Here is a 17,543-nt window from a genome sequence, read left to right as displayed (position 1 = left end):
AAATACAAAAGGCTACTACATTTTAACAGTCCTATGAAACGTAAAGTGTGTTTTTTTTAAATCTTCAAATAAAACCACAGCCAATAGTATAAATGTAAATATCTGACCTAATTTACCACCCCCACCCTACTCCGGACACGTTACAGTTCTTGTTGCTTGAGAAAATTCATCTCTGTTATAGGAAAGCCTCTCTAACTGTTACAAAAATATAAGTTTAGTTGCTAGCAGTAATTCTTAAAACCAAATTGTCTAAACAAACAACTAAGAATTACTTGTCATCAAAAGTTATTTCTGGAAGTGCAGTATTTGCTATATATTGTGCCCTAGAAGTTCTATTAATCGCTTTCGTCTGTGAAGAGAACATAAAATATAAAGAGTACAAGTCACTACTTGTTGGAGTCTTCAACAGTTGTTCAGAAAGCTGTGACTTTTCCTGTACAGCAGAGTACTGAAACTGTTTTGGTGGGCGGCTTTGTTTTTTAACATGGTATGATAGCATACAATGCTCTTGCTTTACTGTTATGCAGTTTGCTGCACAAACTCGGAATTATCTCATGACACTATTGAGATGTGTGCTTGTGGTCATCTTTTCCCCTGATGTGAAAAGTTAGCGAAATGAGTTGCCTGGATAAACCATTTCCTTCGTAGGACTGAAAAAAGCATGAGAATGGGCAGTAGCGAAAGCTGATAGACAGTTAAGCTGGTGGGCCTAGAGAATAACAGAGTGTGAGGAACCAAGATTAAGCGCTGAATCTGCCTGAGAGCTCTTCCTCTCTCCTCTCACGCACTGGGTAGTGTAGCTCTGGCCTGAGATGCCCCAGGCAGCAATGCAATTGGGAATCCTGTGGAGACAGTCTTACTAGTGGACACAGTAGAGGGTAAAACCTTCTTTTAAGAGTAAATCTATAAGCAAATCTTGACTGTAACAAAGTGTTTTAAGTGGGCTGAAACAGAGATGCATTCAATGGCAATGCAGTACTTGAGGAGTTTTAGGTATTTGGACACCTCTGGCTAAGAAAACCATCTGATATGTACTTACAGATGCAGCAAATTACTATTATGTAATAATACTGAGATCTGGAGCAGAAAACATGGTTGCAACTCCACTAGCAAGTACTGCTAGCTCCCTGAACGGAGATGCTCTTACTTTTACTACGACATTTAATATGTAAGTATAAAGAAACTGTTTTGGAACCGGTTTCAACTCTGATGGTGGAACATGCATAAAAATATGTAAAACTTTTGTATAAGGATGTCATATTCTGTAAGCTAATATGATGAAATCTTGTATGATGAAATCGAGTATTTCCTGCTTCAAGAAATAGCTGGAATGCACTTTGCTCAAAAAGCAGTTTAGACTTACTCTACCATCCATCAGGTGATTTCTCTTTTGCTTTTTCTACTTTTTGTTCTTTCCTGGAACACCTGCAGTGACAAATGGATTGCTCTGCCTGAGATGATGTGTCTTTCTCTTTTGCAGCAACTAACATCTTATATAACCGTTTTGGTTTTGGTATCTGGAAGAAAGTACTTTTTAAACCTAAAACTTCAACTCTTATTTGTTAGTTAAGTGTTGTGAGCTAAAATGGCTGTTTGTTAGCAAAACTTATAAATAAGCAAACTCGTTCTTGAAGTCCAGCGCAACTGGGATTTTTACTTAAAGCTATTTAAAAAAAAATAAATTAAAAACAACCTCTGCTTCTAGAAATGTGCCAGCAGTGGACTGACTGAAGGGTGCAATCTAAGCAATGGTAGATGCACTCTATCTGCCCCTTTTCCTTCCTCTTTTGGTCTTTAAGGTCTAGAAAGTATCTTGAAATAGTAATACGCTTAAGTCTTAAAAACAGCAGTGCTGCTTGCACTGAAGAGTACTGTCGTAGAAGGGAAAGGATCCCAAACAGCCCTATTGGCCTACAGGAACAAACAATGACTTACTGATAAGAGATTGGCTATTGGCACTATGGCTAAGCTTCTTTTGCATAGAACCTAGCTCTCGGGACAGTTTTAAGGAATGGAAGGAGGGAGGATGTAAAGAGTAACTTTAAAATCAACCCCAAAAAATCCCACAAAACAAAAAATCATTTTTGCTTCAGTCTGTGTAACTTTTTCTTTTTTTTTTCCCCCCTCCTCCCTCTTAGGCGCGATGTGTCAAATGACTTTGAAATAAATCTAGAAGTTTACAGTTTGGTATGTATCTCTTCCTGTCAAGAGGATGTGTAAGGGAGAATGATGTGTTGTATGTACTTAATACCCTCTTGCCTTACAGGTGCAGAGAAAAGAAGTTACAAGCACTGATAAAAGGAAAAAGTCAAATAAATCTAAGGTAAATGAAACGTGAAATCAGTATGTTGTATTTCAACAGAAGGTACACTAGGAAGACTGCAGTATTCAGGGAGAACTGACTAATAGCTTTAGACAATCTGTTGCTTACTTTTACTCGTCTTGTTCTTTCTTGGAACATCTGCAATGACAGATGGATTGTAGAGTCCTGAAGCTATTAGTATATTGGACCTGCAGTGCTTGGTTGAGTCTGAAATATATTGGAGGGGAAGGAGAAGAAGTCTTACTAGTTCTGCAAAATGCTATCCTTTGCAAACTTATTTATTAGGTGTGACGCCTCTGATAGTGATTTAATGCCCTTATTCTCCACTTGATTTAACTACACCAGTCAATATGCCCTACCCTGCAGTTTGATTTGGCTTAAAAGTTCTATTGATAAACTGCAACACTTCTTTCTTACGAGTGTTAAGTAAAAAATCTAGATACTTATTTTATAAAGCAAATATTGTTTTAGTAACTCCTTGGACATGAACATTTCAGTTTGGACAGAGTGTGCATTTCAAGTGTTTGTGCTTTATTAAGGCTTTGTGACCCCAAACAAGCCAGTAGCTTTCTGGAGGTGGTTTGGTTTTTGTTCTGGTGGTTTAGTGTCTTGTTTGTTTGTTTTTTCTTGTCTTTCATTCCAATAGCTGGGCATACAGTGTTTTAATGATTTTTAGGTCTGATTTCCTCGTTGTCAAGGTATCTATTACTTAATAAAAACAAGGAACTTGACTGTCTTCCAGAACAGTTGGAATGAGTACTTAAATCCTGTCTTTGCAAACAGAAATGGGAACTTCTTTAATCTTTACTTTGATTTGGCACAATGAAAGCACGCTTCCACCTATCCCCCCATAAAACCAGTTTGAAGTCCAGGATTTATTTCTCTCCTGTGCTGTAGTTTAGAGAAATCTTTCCTTCAAACTGAATGTTTTTCTGACATTGTAGGCAAATCACTGATGTGAGGTTATAGGTTGATGTGATAGCATCCTGTATCTGCTTTGACAAGCTTCTTATACTTGTCTTTCAGTTTCAAGAATAGTTTAGTACATAGTTCCAGTTCATGTTTAATATACAGTCTCACTTATACTTCCAGAATTTTACCTGACATATAGATAATGTATGACAGCAGCACATTGAACATCTCTGTACTTGTATTGTGTGTTAAAGACGAGAGTTAACAAATGTAACTTTGAAGCACTGTTACATGAAGGAAAAAAGTCCATGAAGATTGTTTTTTCAAATGCATGCTCTCCGTCCCAAGCTAAAGCATGCTTAAACTTTTCTGCACTAAATATTTGATATGTAGCATTCCTTCTAGTGAAACATACTTCACTAGAAATACATCCAGGCAAAAACCAAGACTTACTCCTTACAGCAACTAGTACCCATTCAAAATTTATTTAGATAAGCCTTTGTTAGTTTCACTGTCTAATTTTCATGCTAATGTGGTGGACAAATTCAGTAGCAAATGTATTTATCTTCTTATATTCTTTTGTAGGTTATTACTCCAAAGAGATTGTTAACATCTATTACCTCTGTAAGTATGAATGCAGTATTGGAACAAGATCTGGTTATGACCACTTCTAAAGGCCATATTCTTACTCTGAATAAGGCTGTGCCCATAGTAGGCTCTTTGTGACCCTTACTTGAAACTCTGTAAACTGTCGAGCTTTCTGCCAAACTATTCAGTCATCAGCTCAAGACATAGCTCTAAATATGTAATGCTGGAAATATGCAGTTACTATGCATTTATTTGGACTTTCTTTTCAAGTTGTATGTGTTTGGGTTAATTTAAGTACTTCATATCTAGTTTCTTTGTAACCTAGCTTGGTCTGTAGAAATTGTCAGAAATTACTTTTCCACTAAGCTTTTATTTCTCTCTCTTTCTAGAAAAGCACCCTTCTTACTCCAGGTAAGTAAAATCTAAACGTGCCAAGAAGAATAACCTACACTTGCTGCCTAAAACAGTATATTAATAAATAATACCTGTAATAGATGATAATTTGGGAGTAATAAACAGTTATGTCAGTTTTCCAGCCCAGAAAGTGACCCTGTGTTTATATCTGAGTTATCATTATGTTTAATGGAAGATCTGTTCACAAAATCAAAATTAGTACGTGGAATTAGATGACTGTGTTTTTCATTCTTTTTGTGAAAAGATGGACTCAAACTAATTTTAAGATAGTCTGATGTCAACAAAATGATACAGAGTAAACCTGAAAACATGAACAGATTCTGAAGTATTGCTTGTCCAGTGTTTTAAAATGCTTATATATTTCTGACTCTTGGGGGAGAACAGCAGCATCTCTGAGTGTTTTTCAAACTACGTAGAAATGTATTATATGCTTGTCTGCCTAGAGAATGAGGCACTTGAGCTACCTTTAGCACAAATTGCAGCAATAAGGAGCTCATGAACTAACTCTGGAATGTCTATCGTGCTGCTGCAACTAGTCGGATTCCAGTGCCAGAGCTATAGTGCTTGTTTTGTTGATACAAGTGCAGAGCAGAATACAGGCATACAGGTTCTGGAAGTTTGCAGTGTGTTACTTGAAGCTGAGATTTGAAAGTCTAGTTCCTACTGCAGAGCATGTGTGCTTTGTAGTGTGCCCTAGAGTGCTCTCAGTCCCTCTGACACTTCTTAGACTGCTTTGTTTCCTTCTTTGTGGATATTTCAAAACTTTCTGAAAGAAAAGATCTGTTGAGAAGGACTATTGTGCATCGAAATCCTGTCTGAACGTGCTGCTGGGCTGTGCTGCAGAGTGCTTCTCCTGGAGCACTGAGTAGGGCACGCACGCAGTAGTACAAATAAAGCCTTTTTAAGCCTTGCAGCATCCTGATTGTTTATTGTGTTATGAATTGACTTTAACTTCTTTCTCCATAGCCATGGCCAGTCCAGGTGGCCCCAACGCTATTCGCAGTACTAATTTCATCCTTGTTGGATCGCACAAGCTATCGCTGTCTTCTGTAGGAAATACTAAATTTGTATTGGACAAGGTAATGGAAATTATTGATTACTAATCCAAAGGTAATTGTATACTGTGTATACTGCTAGAAAAAATAAGTCAGGGTTTACTGTTTTCAGGTGACATTACCATCCTAAAAATGGAACATACAGGTTTTTATATATATATATGCTTTTACTTTATATATTAAAAAAATTGTGTATAGTTCTTACTAATTTAAGTTTGAATGACTGAAATGTAGTTTTGAGATACAAAAGAAAAAGGCTTCTGTTATTATGCCAGATGTTCTTTCTTTTCTGTAGCTCAATGTAAGGTATGGTTATGCAAAGATAATGAAGGCATTTGGTTACTGATTTGCGTTCACTGATGAAAAAACTGATGTATGCAATTGGCATCTCTGTGTGTGGTCTTTATATTGTTTGTTGCTCTTACAGTCTTGCAGTTATCTCTAAATAAGACATTAAGTGTGTTTTAATGATAATGAGGTTTCAAATCTGCATTTAATTGACTTAAAAATTGCCATTTGGATATAGTCAGGAGTATGAATTTCCTTTCATATCCCAATTAAATTTGTAGAAGCAAACTATCTTAATATTTTTCAGAGCTGCTATTGAGTTTTATACTATTGGTTTCTTGTCTAAACAGAGTATGTTTATTGGCTCTTACTGTTAGAAGTTAAAAAGATACATTCTTACATTCATTGTAATCTCTAACCTTGTAATACATTATACCTAAAACCTGTTTTAATAGGTGTTTATGCCAGTAGCTATCCTAAGCTAACAAATTAATTCAAAAGTTACTGCAGCTTATGATAGTACTAAATTACAGCTTTATCTATTCAAACAGCAGTGTAAGAATGAATTTTATTCTTGGCTAATTAAGTCTTATTGTGATGATAGTAGTATTGCAGTTATAGCTTCTGGTGAGAGATGAGATAATAAGAATTGGTTGTGTTTGTGCATAAGATTACAAACAAAATATTGCAATAATCCCAGCTTGCTTTTTAGAAGTTTTACTTTGTGTGGGTAGAAACAGACTCCTTTACTGGCCCAGATTGCAGAACTTAATGACATCAGTGCAATTCAACTGTTGACTGAACTTCAGAAGTACCGGCGGTGGTTCTTCAGCATAACTGTTCATCTTCAGAATTCTAGTTATTTTGTGTATGGCTTGGTTAGTGGAAACTGCTTGTTCTTGGAGTTATGGGAATCAGCTTTTAGATTACATTCAGCAGTCTGGGTTTGAACATTTTTAGTTTACTCTTTAGGGCAGAACACTGGACTAAACTAGTAAACTGTAGCATAAGCACAAGGTTCAAAAAGAATTCTGGGGAAACAGCCACTTGGTTAACTTTTTCCAGGTCCAAACTTCAACAGTTAGAATAATTCCTCTTTTTGTCAGATAATTTAACAAAAAAGTTACTGTCTCTGTAAAGCTTCAGTTTTGACTTGGTCTGTGGTTGTACCAAACAGCTGCTTTTTAACTTGCTCCATGCATTTCTAATACGGAACAAATGGCTGCCACAGTGGTTTTTTGAGTTTCATTCTTCCCTTTTATATGCCCTGTTAAAATTCAGAATACAAAGGACCAAAGTATCCTTTTTTTGTAAAATTTAACTCTACACTAACCGCATTGAGCATGTTTCTTTTTTCCCTAGATAAATTTTGAAGGGGAGGAAAAAGACCTGCTGGGCTATATGTTCCAGGACAAGGTTTCTATGATCCTTTAGTTTATAACATAAAATAGGAAACTGCTTGGTAATGCATGTTGCTTACATCTGTCTGGCCTTTTTGCAGTATTTATTTTTTTGATTCTTCTAAGAAAATGCTTACAAAGATTTACTAACTAAACGTAATTGTTAGGAGCCTTTAAGACTTGCAGAATTGTACTTCCTGTCTTTTGCAGTAATAAGCATGCTGCTAAAACTCAAACTTATTTAGTCCATCTCAGGTTTTTCCTTAACTAGGGTGTGTCTCTTGTCTTCCTAGAAAAATCCTCCTCCTCTAGCAATCTTACTTCAAAACAATCATTGTGTCCTAAAGATTACTAGTTAGGAAATTTGAGTCAGCTTCTTGATGAACTGCACAGAACCAGCTACTCTGCTGATAGAGAAACAGGAAAAAAGACTGGTGGCCTCAATATTGGTTTAACTCTACTTCTTGCCACTGAAGAAAATTAAAATCGCACAGGATCTTGTTTCTTATTCTGTCGAGACCTATTAAGACTTTGATTTTTAAGCAAAAAGTGATCATAAAGAACTAAAGTTTTCAAAGTACTAAACATATCAAAATGTGACATTCTTATTTGTACACAAATGTGCAATTAAATGTTTTGCTTGGTGTATACATTTCTGGCTTTAGGAATTATGTAAATCGATATACTTAGAATCATTTGGTCTTTAATGTGTGAAAATAGTTTTATCTAGTTAATATAGACTATTAACTGAGATCCCTCAGAAGAAAGTGTTTTAGGTTACTTTTACATGTTTTCTCTCAAAATTAAGCAGGTGTTAATTTTAGCACCTGTAACTTCTTATTTGTAATCAAAAGTCTCTGAAGAAACAGATTGGTTTTTTTTTTAATTATTTTGCAAATTCCTGGGAGTTATCTTGATTGTCTTTACAGATGATCTTCTGTGACAGTAAGCCAACTTCTTATGGTAGATACCTGAATGACCACTCCAGAATGCAAGCTACACTAATCATGGGTCTTAGTTTTCTCTTCATCTAGCTGGATATTCAACAATTACTTTCTTTCTATCACCTCCACCCCGCTAGCCTTTGAAAGGGATATATTTTGTTAGCTAAAATGTAATATTTTATCATTATGTATACAGGAGGCTGTTTTGAGACCTGCTTATTTTGTAATAGTGGTGTAGGCTCTGTGTAACTGCTGTGTTCCATTTGTTTTATTTTTTTCTGTACTGGCACACAGCTCTTCACTGGTAAACTTTATAATCCACAAAGTAGATTCTTCTCTCCTGACACAAATCTGAAAAGAATGCAAAACCCACAAACCTGAAGTGCTTATCGCATCCAGGTACCAATCCTGTTTAAGTCCACTTTGGTATTTTCCAAAGAGCTTGATGTCAAACTGAGACAGAAACTTGCAGGTTGTGAACTGGTGCTTTGTGTTATTTTTAACCATGCTTGGGGTGCCTGTTTTTCTAGACAGAAGCATGTTTGTGCATAAGTCCTGAGCAAACTAATAAGCAAATAAGTCTTGAAAAGCTTCTAAATGAACTCAAAACAAAAAGTGATTATTACTGTCTTGCCTGAGACTGACTGCTTCTTTCTGGTTGGAGATCCTAAGAGCAAGACAGTGCTAACATCCTGGTGCAGGTGGCTTGCTTGAAATGGTAGAGTTGAGAGGTGTCAAAATTATTACTAATTGTTTTACTTCTTTGCAGGTTCCCTTTTTGTCTCCTTTGGAAGGTCATATATATCTGAAGTTAAAATGCCAAGTGGACTCTTCTGTGGAGGAGAAAGGATTCTTGGTAAGGTATTCACTTCAGATTCCTTCCTTGGAAATTACAGGTCCTATTAAATGTAGACGCTTTTTCAACTTCACACATGTATTTGTAGTAATTGTGAAGTTTAAAACTTGCTTGAGGTTTTTTGGGTTTGGTGTTTTTTTTTTTGTTCCCTTCTCTGAACCAGACCTCAAAGCTTTCCCAGTTTATCTTCTAAACTCACCTAAATTAAAACTACCCTTTAGGAGTTTGTATATCTTTCTTCTAAACTGTTAATTTGTTCTTCTGAACTTCAGTTAAGTCTCTTGCAATAATCTGATGTGAGATGAGATTGTAATTTCTCTGCCAGGAACTTCTAGAGGACATCTTGGATTTTTTTTTTTTGTCTAGTAAAACCAAATTCTCGCTAGCAAAATATTATTTCCCCCTTGCCCACGTTCACAGACTTTGGAAGCGATGGTGTTTTTTTGAGAAACATCTTGAGCAGTTTCTCTCTCTAAAATTGGATTTAGAAAATGCAGCTGATACTTGGGTCTAATAGTTGGAGCTGGTGAGATGGTGCCCAGCAGATGGCAGTAAATGTGCTATGAAAATGCTTCAGCAAAACATGAACATTTGCTACTGTTTTGGTGCTTTCAGAAATCGGAATTTCTTCAGACTCTTTTCAAGCAGTTCTTTGTCTTCTTTCTTTTTACTTAATTGAAGTTGAACAGATTTTGTTAGATGTAAACATTTCACATGCTTATGATATTTGTTACCGCATATTTTTATGTACTAATTTAAGAATGTCCTTGTTTACTTCTGCTATGCAATACGTAAAGCCTGTAGAATGGTGTACATGCATATTAAATATTTTTTCAGAATAACGGTTTGGAAACTCCCTGTGCCGTTAAAAAATATAAACCCAGTTGTGAAAAGTAAAAAACACAACACACAAATGGATTGGAGATAAAAGTTCTGTAGAAGTTCAAGAGGGATCGGGAATAGAAGTCAAATACTAAACTTTCCATTCCAGTGCTAAGGAAATGGGGCTTGAAATTGGCATAATCCTGCATCCAGTAAAATAACTGCCAGCACAAACATTTAAAAATCAATTTTTAATTTCTTTTAAACTGACTGGACTCCTGAGTGTGGCCTGTAGAACAGCCAAACATTTTGTAATTCTGAATTGTAAGTCAAAGAAGACTTAAATACCTAATCATAATAAATTGTTATACTAATACATGTTCTGTGTACCATTCATCCTGTATCTGCTATAAGTTCTTATATCTCCATTACCTTAAAATAATGGCAACGCTTACCGCTGTCAACATGAAAATATGGTAACTTGAAGTAGCAGTGATAAGTGCATTTTGAGCAAAAGGCTACAAACTTGACAATGATAGTGTAAGCCTGTTTCTGTGCCATCTGGAAAATAAATATACTAATAGAAGTCTCTGCCAGTATATATTTTTTCCTTCTCTAATGTTTACTCCTATGAAGGGTTGTACTTGCAGAACCATTCCAGTAGAAAAATAGTTCAGTACAGAGCAAGCTCAAGGTATAACGTTACCTCATTTTTAATTTAAAATATTTTTTTAAGACTATGTTCGAAGATGTTAGTGGATTCGGAGCGTGGCATCGTCGCTGGTGTGTGCTGTCTGGAAATTGTATATCTTACTGGACATATCCTGATGATGAAAAAAGAAAGGTAATGCTGGTTTATGAAGCTGAAGTCAAAAGTTCTGTAGTGCCCTACACAACGAGCTGTTCATTTTTAATGACAGTAATGTTCAGGCTTACAACAGGTAAGTATATTCAAAGCATGAGATTCAAGCTTATAACGTTTTCTGGGGGAATGGAGGGGACTTCTCTTCATAAATCTGACCTAAATCAGGGCAAACCTAGAAACTGACTGCTTTATCTAGTAATAGGTAAGGGAAAGGGAAAAAGCAGAGGAAGATCTGTATGTAATTTCCCCTTTAGTCTTAAGGCTTTCCATTGTGCTTGTCAGATGACTATTTAATTGAAATTGATCAGACTTGTACAGCTTAATAAGCAAACTGTATCTAGTTGTGTTAAGATTTAGACAAAATGATGACTCTAATGCTTAATACAGTAAAGGATTAGAGTGGGCAATCTTTCTATATTGCAAAAGCATAGCTGTAATTATGGACTCTCTTAGCTACAGGCATTGTTTTCTTGCAGCTTCACATCATAGCTGAAACTAGTACTTTTTAAATGGTTTTCATGGAAACCTAAGTTGTTGCCTGGCTAATGAGACCAGTCAGAGAGGTTCATCTGTCATTGAGGTGAACCATCTTGTCTCCTTAGCCTGTTCTTGTAGTATGTACCAAAATAATTCCAGGTCCTTCTAAAGACTGCTTTAGAGAGGGTTTCTCTGACTCACTTAAGCAATTTACCATTAAACACTTGCTTGTTTGTTGGCAGAACACTTTCTTTCCCAAACTCTGTGGCAAACTCTGGTCCTTTTGGGTCTTCTATGCCAATCCAGATGCCTGAGTTTAGTTTTTTCCCCGCTAACAGGGGAAGACCATATGCTGATAGCTGACATTGCCAAAATATATCAATGTACTTTCTTTCCCTGCCAGGAGAGAGGAAAAAAATCTGTGCCTACTGTAATAGAAGATAGGCAAAAAAATGGTGTTAAGCAAGAAAAAGGTTCTTATTCTGCTTTCGTCTGCAAGAAGCATTGGTTTGTTTTCTAGATTCTGTTCTTGAAAAACTTCTAGCTTGTTTTGCTACCATTCTGAGAAAGGGTCAGCTGTATTCTTTTGATATGCTGTCCTCTGCAGTAATATTAAACTCTACCCTTACTAAATGTTTTCCCTACCTCTCCTATATCTGATCTATCACTGCAGGGATAGCTGTAGCTCAGAATTATCATTATTGAACATTGATTGCTTGAAATCACGACGTGTTTTTTAAATAAATTTCCCATGGCTGTACATATATCGCCAACATGCAACCCATTTCCTAATGTTTCCTAAAATGGAGCTATCCTTTTTCCTGTAACTGCATGTTGTTTTAACTATCTATGAATAGTATAGTGAACATGCCCAACAAATAGCAAACTCTCTTCCAAGCCAAGAGCAGCTTGTGATGTTTCTCTGATGAGGTATTCTGTAGGTGTGAAGAATTAGAGCCAAAGTCTGTAACTAACTTTAGGCATGCAGCTGAGCCTCTGTCTGTAGTCAGCAGAAAGAGATAACTGCCTTGAATGTTCTTTGAGGGGGTCTAGGTATTGACTATAGAGGGAGCTAAAGCAGCTGGACTCAGCCCATAGGTACCTTTAGTTGAATGTTTGAAGACTAATCCATATGTTTATAGGTTTTGAAAAGAATGATGCAAGCATGCCTAAAGTGCTGGTTTTCTGTAGGCTTTGACTGGGTTTATTCTATCATTTTTTATCAGTATCTGTCTGATACTGATAACGTATCTGGATTTTATTATGAAGTTCTCTCAAATTTGAGAGTGAAAAAGCCTTTTTTAAGGAGTAAAGAGAAGGGGGGGGGAATATATCTTTCTAAAGCCTAAGCCTTTGGTAGGGGATAGATTTGTTAGCTGTATTGCACATGGCTGAGCAGGGAATGTTCCATTGACTATATTAGCTTCCTTCAGCTATGGCTCTTAAACACAGAAAGTGGAATCCCTCTTTTTGTATGAAGTAATTGACTGGGGGGACTTGTCACCTCACATGGCAAAAATTGTCAAAACATTGTTAAGAATTACTCTTGATTGCAGTAATCTTGACTGATAGACTAACTTCACTTCCAGCATCCTTTGGGCCGGATAAACTTGGCTAACTGCACTAATCATCAGATTGAACCCGCCAACAGGGAGTTCTGTGCCCGTCCCAACACTTTTGAACTAGTAACTGTCCGACCTCAAAGGGAAGATGACAGAGAGACTCTTGTCAGCCAATGCAGAGACACGCTCTGTGTTACAAAGTGAGTGGGTAAAATTGTGAAACTTGTGGGAGGTTATGGGACGTGTGTGGGGAGGGGTGTTCTGCCTCAGGTGATAGTTTTAATAACATAGGAGCTTTACGAGTTTGACATGCCAATGCAAAGCTCATTTAAATGCTAAGACTTTGGGACCATACTTGAACTGTCTGGTTCACTTTTAGTCCTATTTTGTCTTGCTGTCCTATTTCAGTCTTCTGAGGGTAAAGAACTCAACCCTTCCAGAAGTGGAAATGCCAGGTATCTTGGTAGTGAGGTTGTGGCATGCTTGACTTTAATTATTCCCCTGCTGTTTGGGCTTCCATAGATGATCAATTTGACATTTTTCAGAACAACTAAGTAGAAGTGGAGAAGATGTACTTAAACCATTGGGTTCTTTGCCTTTTAGGAACTGGCTGTCTGCTGATACTAAAGAAGAGCGTAACCTTTGGATGCAAAAGCTCAACCAAGTCCTTGTTGACCTTCGCATGTGGCAGCCTGATGCCTGCTACAAACCTATTGGAAAGCTTTAAACTCCAGAAGGGAAATAGCAAAGAAAATACGTATGCAAAACCCTGCATGTGAACTACACAAAAACAACTTAAATGAAAATGTGGGAAGTCCTCTGGGTCACTTATGCTTTAAATTTGAGACAGTATTTAACATTATATAGGACTATGTTATGCGGTGTTTTTATTTCACTTTAAGAATTTTAAAACTTTGTCACTTCCTAGCTTTTGAGTATGGTTTGAAGAGATTAGCTGTTTCTAAATATGCTAAATATTTATATAATTCCTTATTTGGAAGGGTTTGTTTTTTTTTTTTTAGCTAAGTACATTCTCTTCTTTAAACAACTAAATTATTGCAGGAAATCACGCTTCAGGGCAGGAAGGGGGGACAAACTAGAGCTAAAACCCAAGCTTACTAGGTAACTCCCTGAAAGAAACAATAGCTCAGAGTTTTCTAGGAAGGATGGCGCTGAAGCACAAAATTTAATATTGGAGGGTTTGGAGGGTTTTTTTTGTAATGATCAGGCATAGAAGTTACTAGTAAATTTTATTCTACCACATGCAGCATAGGTATTTCTTGCTTGCACAGTGTCCTTGTGGTCAGAACAAAAGACATGCACAATATATTCATACTCTTGCAACTTCTTATACAAACTAGTATGGATAAGTGCATGACATGTATACGATGTGATTTACAGGGATTACATATGCAGTATATTGCACTTTGATAGAAATGAAAGGTCTTGAATATTCTTCTTAGGATGGCTATATAAAAGAAATTAGGTTTAGGGTTGTATATGTCAGTATTTCCTGGTAGTCCTGGATTGTACAAGCTAGAATTCTCCATTTGAGAACCAGGAATAGGTTGTAAAAGTGCTTTTTTAAATTTTTTTTTTAATAAGACACTATAAAGCTGCTATGTACCAACTAATACTCTGCTGGCCAAAAGTATGGGTCTTCCTCCCCCCCCCGTAGACATGTCCATAAATGCAGATAACAGTACTTCTGATCCATTATTAATATGGCAAAACTTTGCAGTTAAAACTTGCAATTTTCACAGCTTTTCAGTGGGCTTAGTGAAATACTGTCTCATTACTTCACTGTTGCAAATGCAATAGTGGCATACTTAAAATTGCTATTGCTGTTAAATATTCACACTTGAAACACTAAATTCTGTTAGGTTGTACTGTTTTCATCCTGCCACTTCTGTACTTGCTTTTAAATCTAGTTTCCTTTGTCTGTCTTTAGAAATATTTTTAAACTTCTGTATTGAGATTTATTTTATTCATTTAAAATAAAGAATAAAACATTTCTGCTTTTTTTTTTTTTCCCCCCCCCCCCCCCATAATGTCACCTATGCATTTGAAATACTAGTTTTAGGCTGAAGAAGAAAAGCTGAGCTCCAGGCTATGCTTAAGAAAAGATTCTATTCAGTATGTGTGTCCCAAAATACCCCTTGATTTAGGAATGTAATGTGATGCCTCAGGGGTAGCAGTACTAAATTTTATAGTGGGAGGCCAGATTGCCCATGCGTGGTTACCATGAACTTCATGGAATGTATGTGAATGTAGAAGCTGCTGGAGATGAGCAGTTAATCAAGTATGAAGAGGAGAGGTGGTTGTTTTCTCTTGTGATAGAGAAGAGTTGTGGCAGCAGAGCAGCAATACAACATGGACAGTGGAAGAGTAACCTTTGTGGATACACAGTAGGCTGCCTGCTTAACCTTCCAAGTGTATGTTAATAAAAATCATTAATTATGAAATGAGTCCACAGAAAGGTGTTAAGAATGGAATGGGATCTATACAAGGCAATGACATTTTTATTTAGGCCAATTGGACTGCTCTCCATTGTAGAAACTAATCTGTGTGTGTTCATTGTCCAAGATGGAAAAATTACCCTCGTCAAGGAAAGATGAAGTGTACAACAGGTGATGTAAGTTAGAAAAACTGACCTGAGTTGTGGGTTCTAGGCACAAGCTGTCAGTGATGATGTGCTACTGCAGCCAGCAGCAGTGTGTGACACTAGCTTGGCACCAAGCCTGCATTTACAGCTTTACTGACTTGCATGGCTGTGTCCTCCTGCCCCTCCCGAATTCCCCTGCTCTTTTAAGGGTGAGCTGTGGAAAAATTTTCAAAAATGTTGGCAAACTTATTTTTTTTTCCATGTTTGTAGCGGATACTTTTTGAAGAGGCTGGACTGTGTGAATTCAAATAGCTTCTGGTAGATATAGATGTTCTATACCTCAAAAATAGTTACTACTGTCTGATTTCAAACAAAGCTTTAAGTTTTGTAAAAACAGTTTATAGACGGAATAGCATCAAAACCCCTCTTTTCATGTGCAGTGCGTTGGAACTAGCTGGTGACATAATCCCTCCCATATTCATGTGCTCTAACTCTCCCTGCAAAAAGACCTTGATAGGCCAGTTATTGAAATCTGTACTGCCATAAAGCTTGAATTTCATGGAATTATACTTAGCTTTCCAAGATAACCTTTTTTTTTTTCTTTTTTTCCCCTGCTTATTTCTCTCTTTCCCATGCATTTATCACCTCCAACTGATCTAAGCACCAGGAGACAGTTAAACTAATGGAACAGACTAGGATTCATGGTTCATTACTACTGTAGAATAAGTAAGCTTTTTCAGAGGCATTTTTTTAAATATAGGACACTTATTTTTAGAGCGGTACTGGTAAGTGATTGATGGTTGGGGTTGCAGATCTTCAGCTGCTTTTTGCATTCTTGGAAATAATGGAGTGACATAGTGGTTGTAAAGGCTGATGGCTTAACAGACCTAAAATTCATCTTTATTTGCAAATAGTTACTGCATTAGTTACAAATCAAGTGTCTGCGTGCAGCCTAATTCTGAATGCAAAGCTCGCCTCTGAAGCACGAGGGTATGTGGTTTGGTTATGCTCCTTCAGCTGGTGGCAAGCCCATCTCACAGAGTCCCTCAGAGACCCCCTATCCAGCACGGAGCAATGATGCTGGGCAAAGCGCTTTTCTTTGGGATTCGGCTATGGGGGTTTCAGGTCCTCTTTGGGAAGATGTTCTAATTTTACAAGAAAGCTTTTTTTTTTGATTGTTCAGAAATTCAGGATGTTCACTAATAAGAAAGTCTATAAATGGAAAATGCTCTGGGCAACGAAGCTTATTTTAGCTGAGGAAATTTCAGTTTTACTGGCTTGTAAAACTCCTAATTGGTGTTATTAAATCCGAAACTCAAATGAAATATAATTTGCAACAAGATTGCCTGAAAATTTGGCTTCTAAACACATACTGTTCCCTTCCCCCTTTTAATTGCTATATTTCTGCATTTTGGTGTAGAGGAAATTATCTGATATTCTGTAATTATTGTCTGTGCTGTACTTGGTGTGTAGTAAAAACATGCGGATGCACTTGTTTCTGTCCTGGTGTTGTTTTTAATGAAAGATAGGAAGCCTGACTAGGCAATAAAAAAATAGTTAGAAGGTGTTCTGCCTGGCGTGGTGTGCATCAAATGTTGTGCTGTTTGGTGGAGAGAATTTGTGTAGGAAGCAGGGATATTTCCTTTTCCTTCTAATGCTAAATAGCCTTCCTCAGGCATGCCTCTGTGGAATTGAAACAGTTTCTTGGGAGACCGGATATTTTGGTAACGTCTAAACGCTTTGAACGTGTTGGGGCCTTATTAGTAAGTATCATTCAATTAAGGAATGTATTCCCTTTTGGTTTCCTAAAGTAGATGACTTGAATATTTACTTAAATGTTAGCGGTTGTCCCAAAGGAATTCTATCTTAATAAAAGCAGTGGTACTGACTGTACTCTAAAAGAAGGAAAAGGATCTAGGATAGCAATAATACACGCTTCAATCAAAATAGCGTTAGCCAAGTCATCCTCTACCTGCTCAAAATGCTGAGAAGATGCAGAGCCGTGGCCAGTGGTCCCAGGTCCGTACGGAGCCAGGACATCTGCTGTAGTTTGGCCCGCAGCTTCGGGTGGCGTTAACACTTTCTATTCACCAGATTTTTTTTCCCACCTGTAATTAATGACATTTTATGTGGTCTGATCCCTTCCTCACCAGTAAGGTTGTGAGTAGGTAAAGCTGTCTCTTATTTTTTAAAGATTTATTTATTTAATTTGCTAAGAGCATTGCATAAGCTGCTAAAAAAAATAATACTAGTAATTCTCAACCTTCAAGACTGTGTACGAAGTAGAGCAGATAAGGGCTGCCCAGTATCTTCAGTGATTCCCCGGGTCGTGCCCGTAAAAGATAGGGGACTGGGTATATCATATTTGTTCAGAAGCAAAAGAGCAAAGGTGTATTAAAGGTTGAAAAGGCAACCTGTTTTAAATACGTGAA

At 37.0% G+C, this 17,543-nt stretch overlaps 1 protein-coding gene across 2 annotated transcripts in view; it reads left to right on the top strand.

The window, feature by feature from the left end:
- Window positions 1–16,602, top strand: part of ANLN (anillin, actin binding protein) — a 30,531-nt gene extending 13,929 nt beyond the window's left edge. Inside the window, exons 15-25 of one of the 2 annotated variants that reach the window (XM_055804413.1) lie at window positions 1,042–1,168; window positions 2,139–2,187; window positions 2,267–2,323; window positions 3,821–3,859; window positions 4,213–4,234; window positions 5,204–5,316; window positions 6,943–6,996; window positions 8,694–8,780; window positions 10,339–10,446; window positions 12,534–12,706; window positions 13,110–16,602. In XM_055804413.1, coding sequence (XP_055660388.1) covers window positions 1,042–1,168; window positions 2,139–2,187; window positions 2,267–2,323; window positions 3,821–3,859; window positions 4,213–4,234; window positions 5,204–5,316; window positions 6,943–6,996; window positions 8,694–8,780; window positions 10,339–10,446; window positions 12,534–12,706; window positions 13,110–13,233 — 953 coding nt within the window. In that variant the 3' untranslated portion in view covers window positions 13,234–16,602. The remainder of the gene's footprint in view (window positions 1–1,041; window positions 1,169–2,138; window positions 2,188–2,266; window positions 2,324–3,820; window positions 3,860–4,212; window positions 4,235–5,203; window positions 5,317–6,942; window positions 6,997–8,693; window positions 8,781–10,338; window positions 10,447–12,533; window positions 12,707–13,109) is intronic. The other variant, XM_055804414.1, reaches the window with a different exon arrangement.
- The last annotated feature ends 941 nt before the right edge of the window (window positions 16,603–17,543 follow it).

This window comes from Falco peregrinus, chromosome 5, assembly GCF_023634155.1.
Source record: "Falco peregrinus isolate bFalPer1 chromosome 5, bFalPer1.pri, whole genome shotgun sequence".
Taxonomy (NCBI): Eukaryota; Metazoa; Chordata; class Aves; order Falconiformes; family Falconidae; genus Falco; species Falco peregrinus.
The sequence above is the reverse complement of the archived record's forward strand: the minus strand, read 5'-3'. Positions and strand labels throughout refer to the sequence as shown.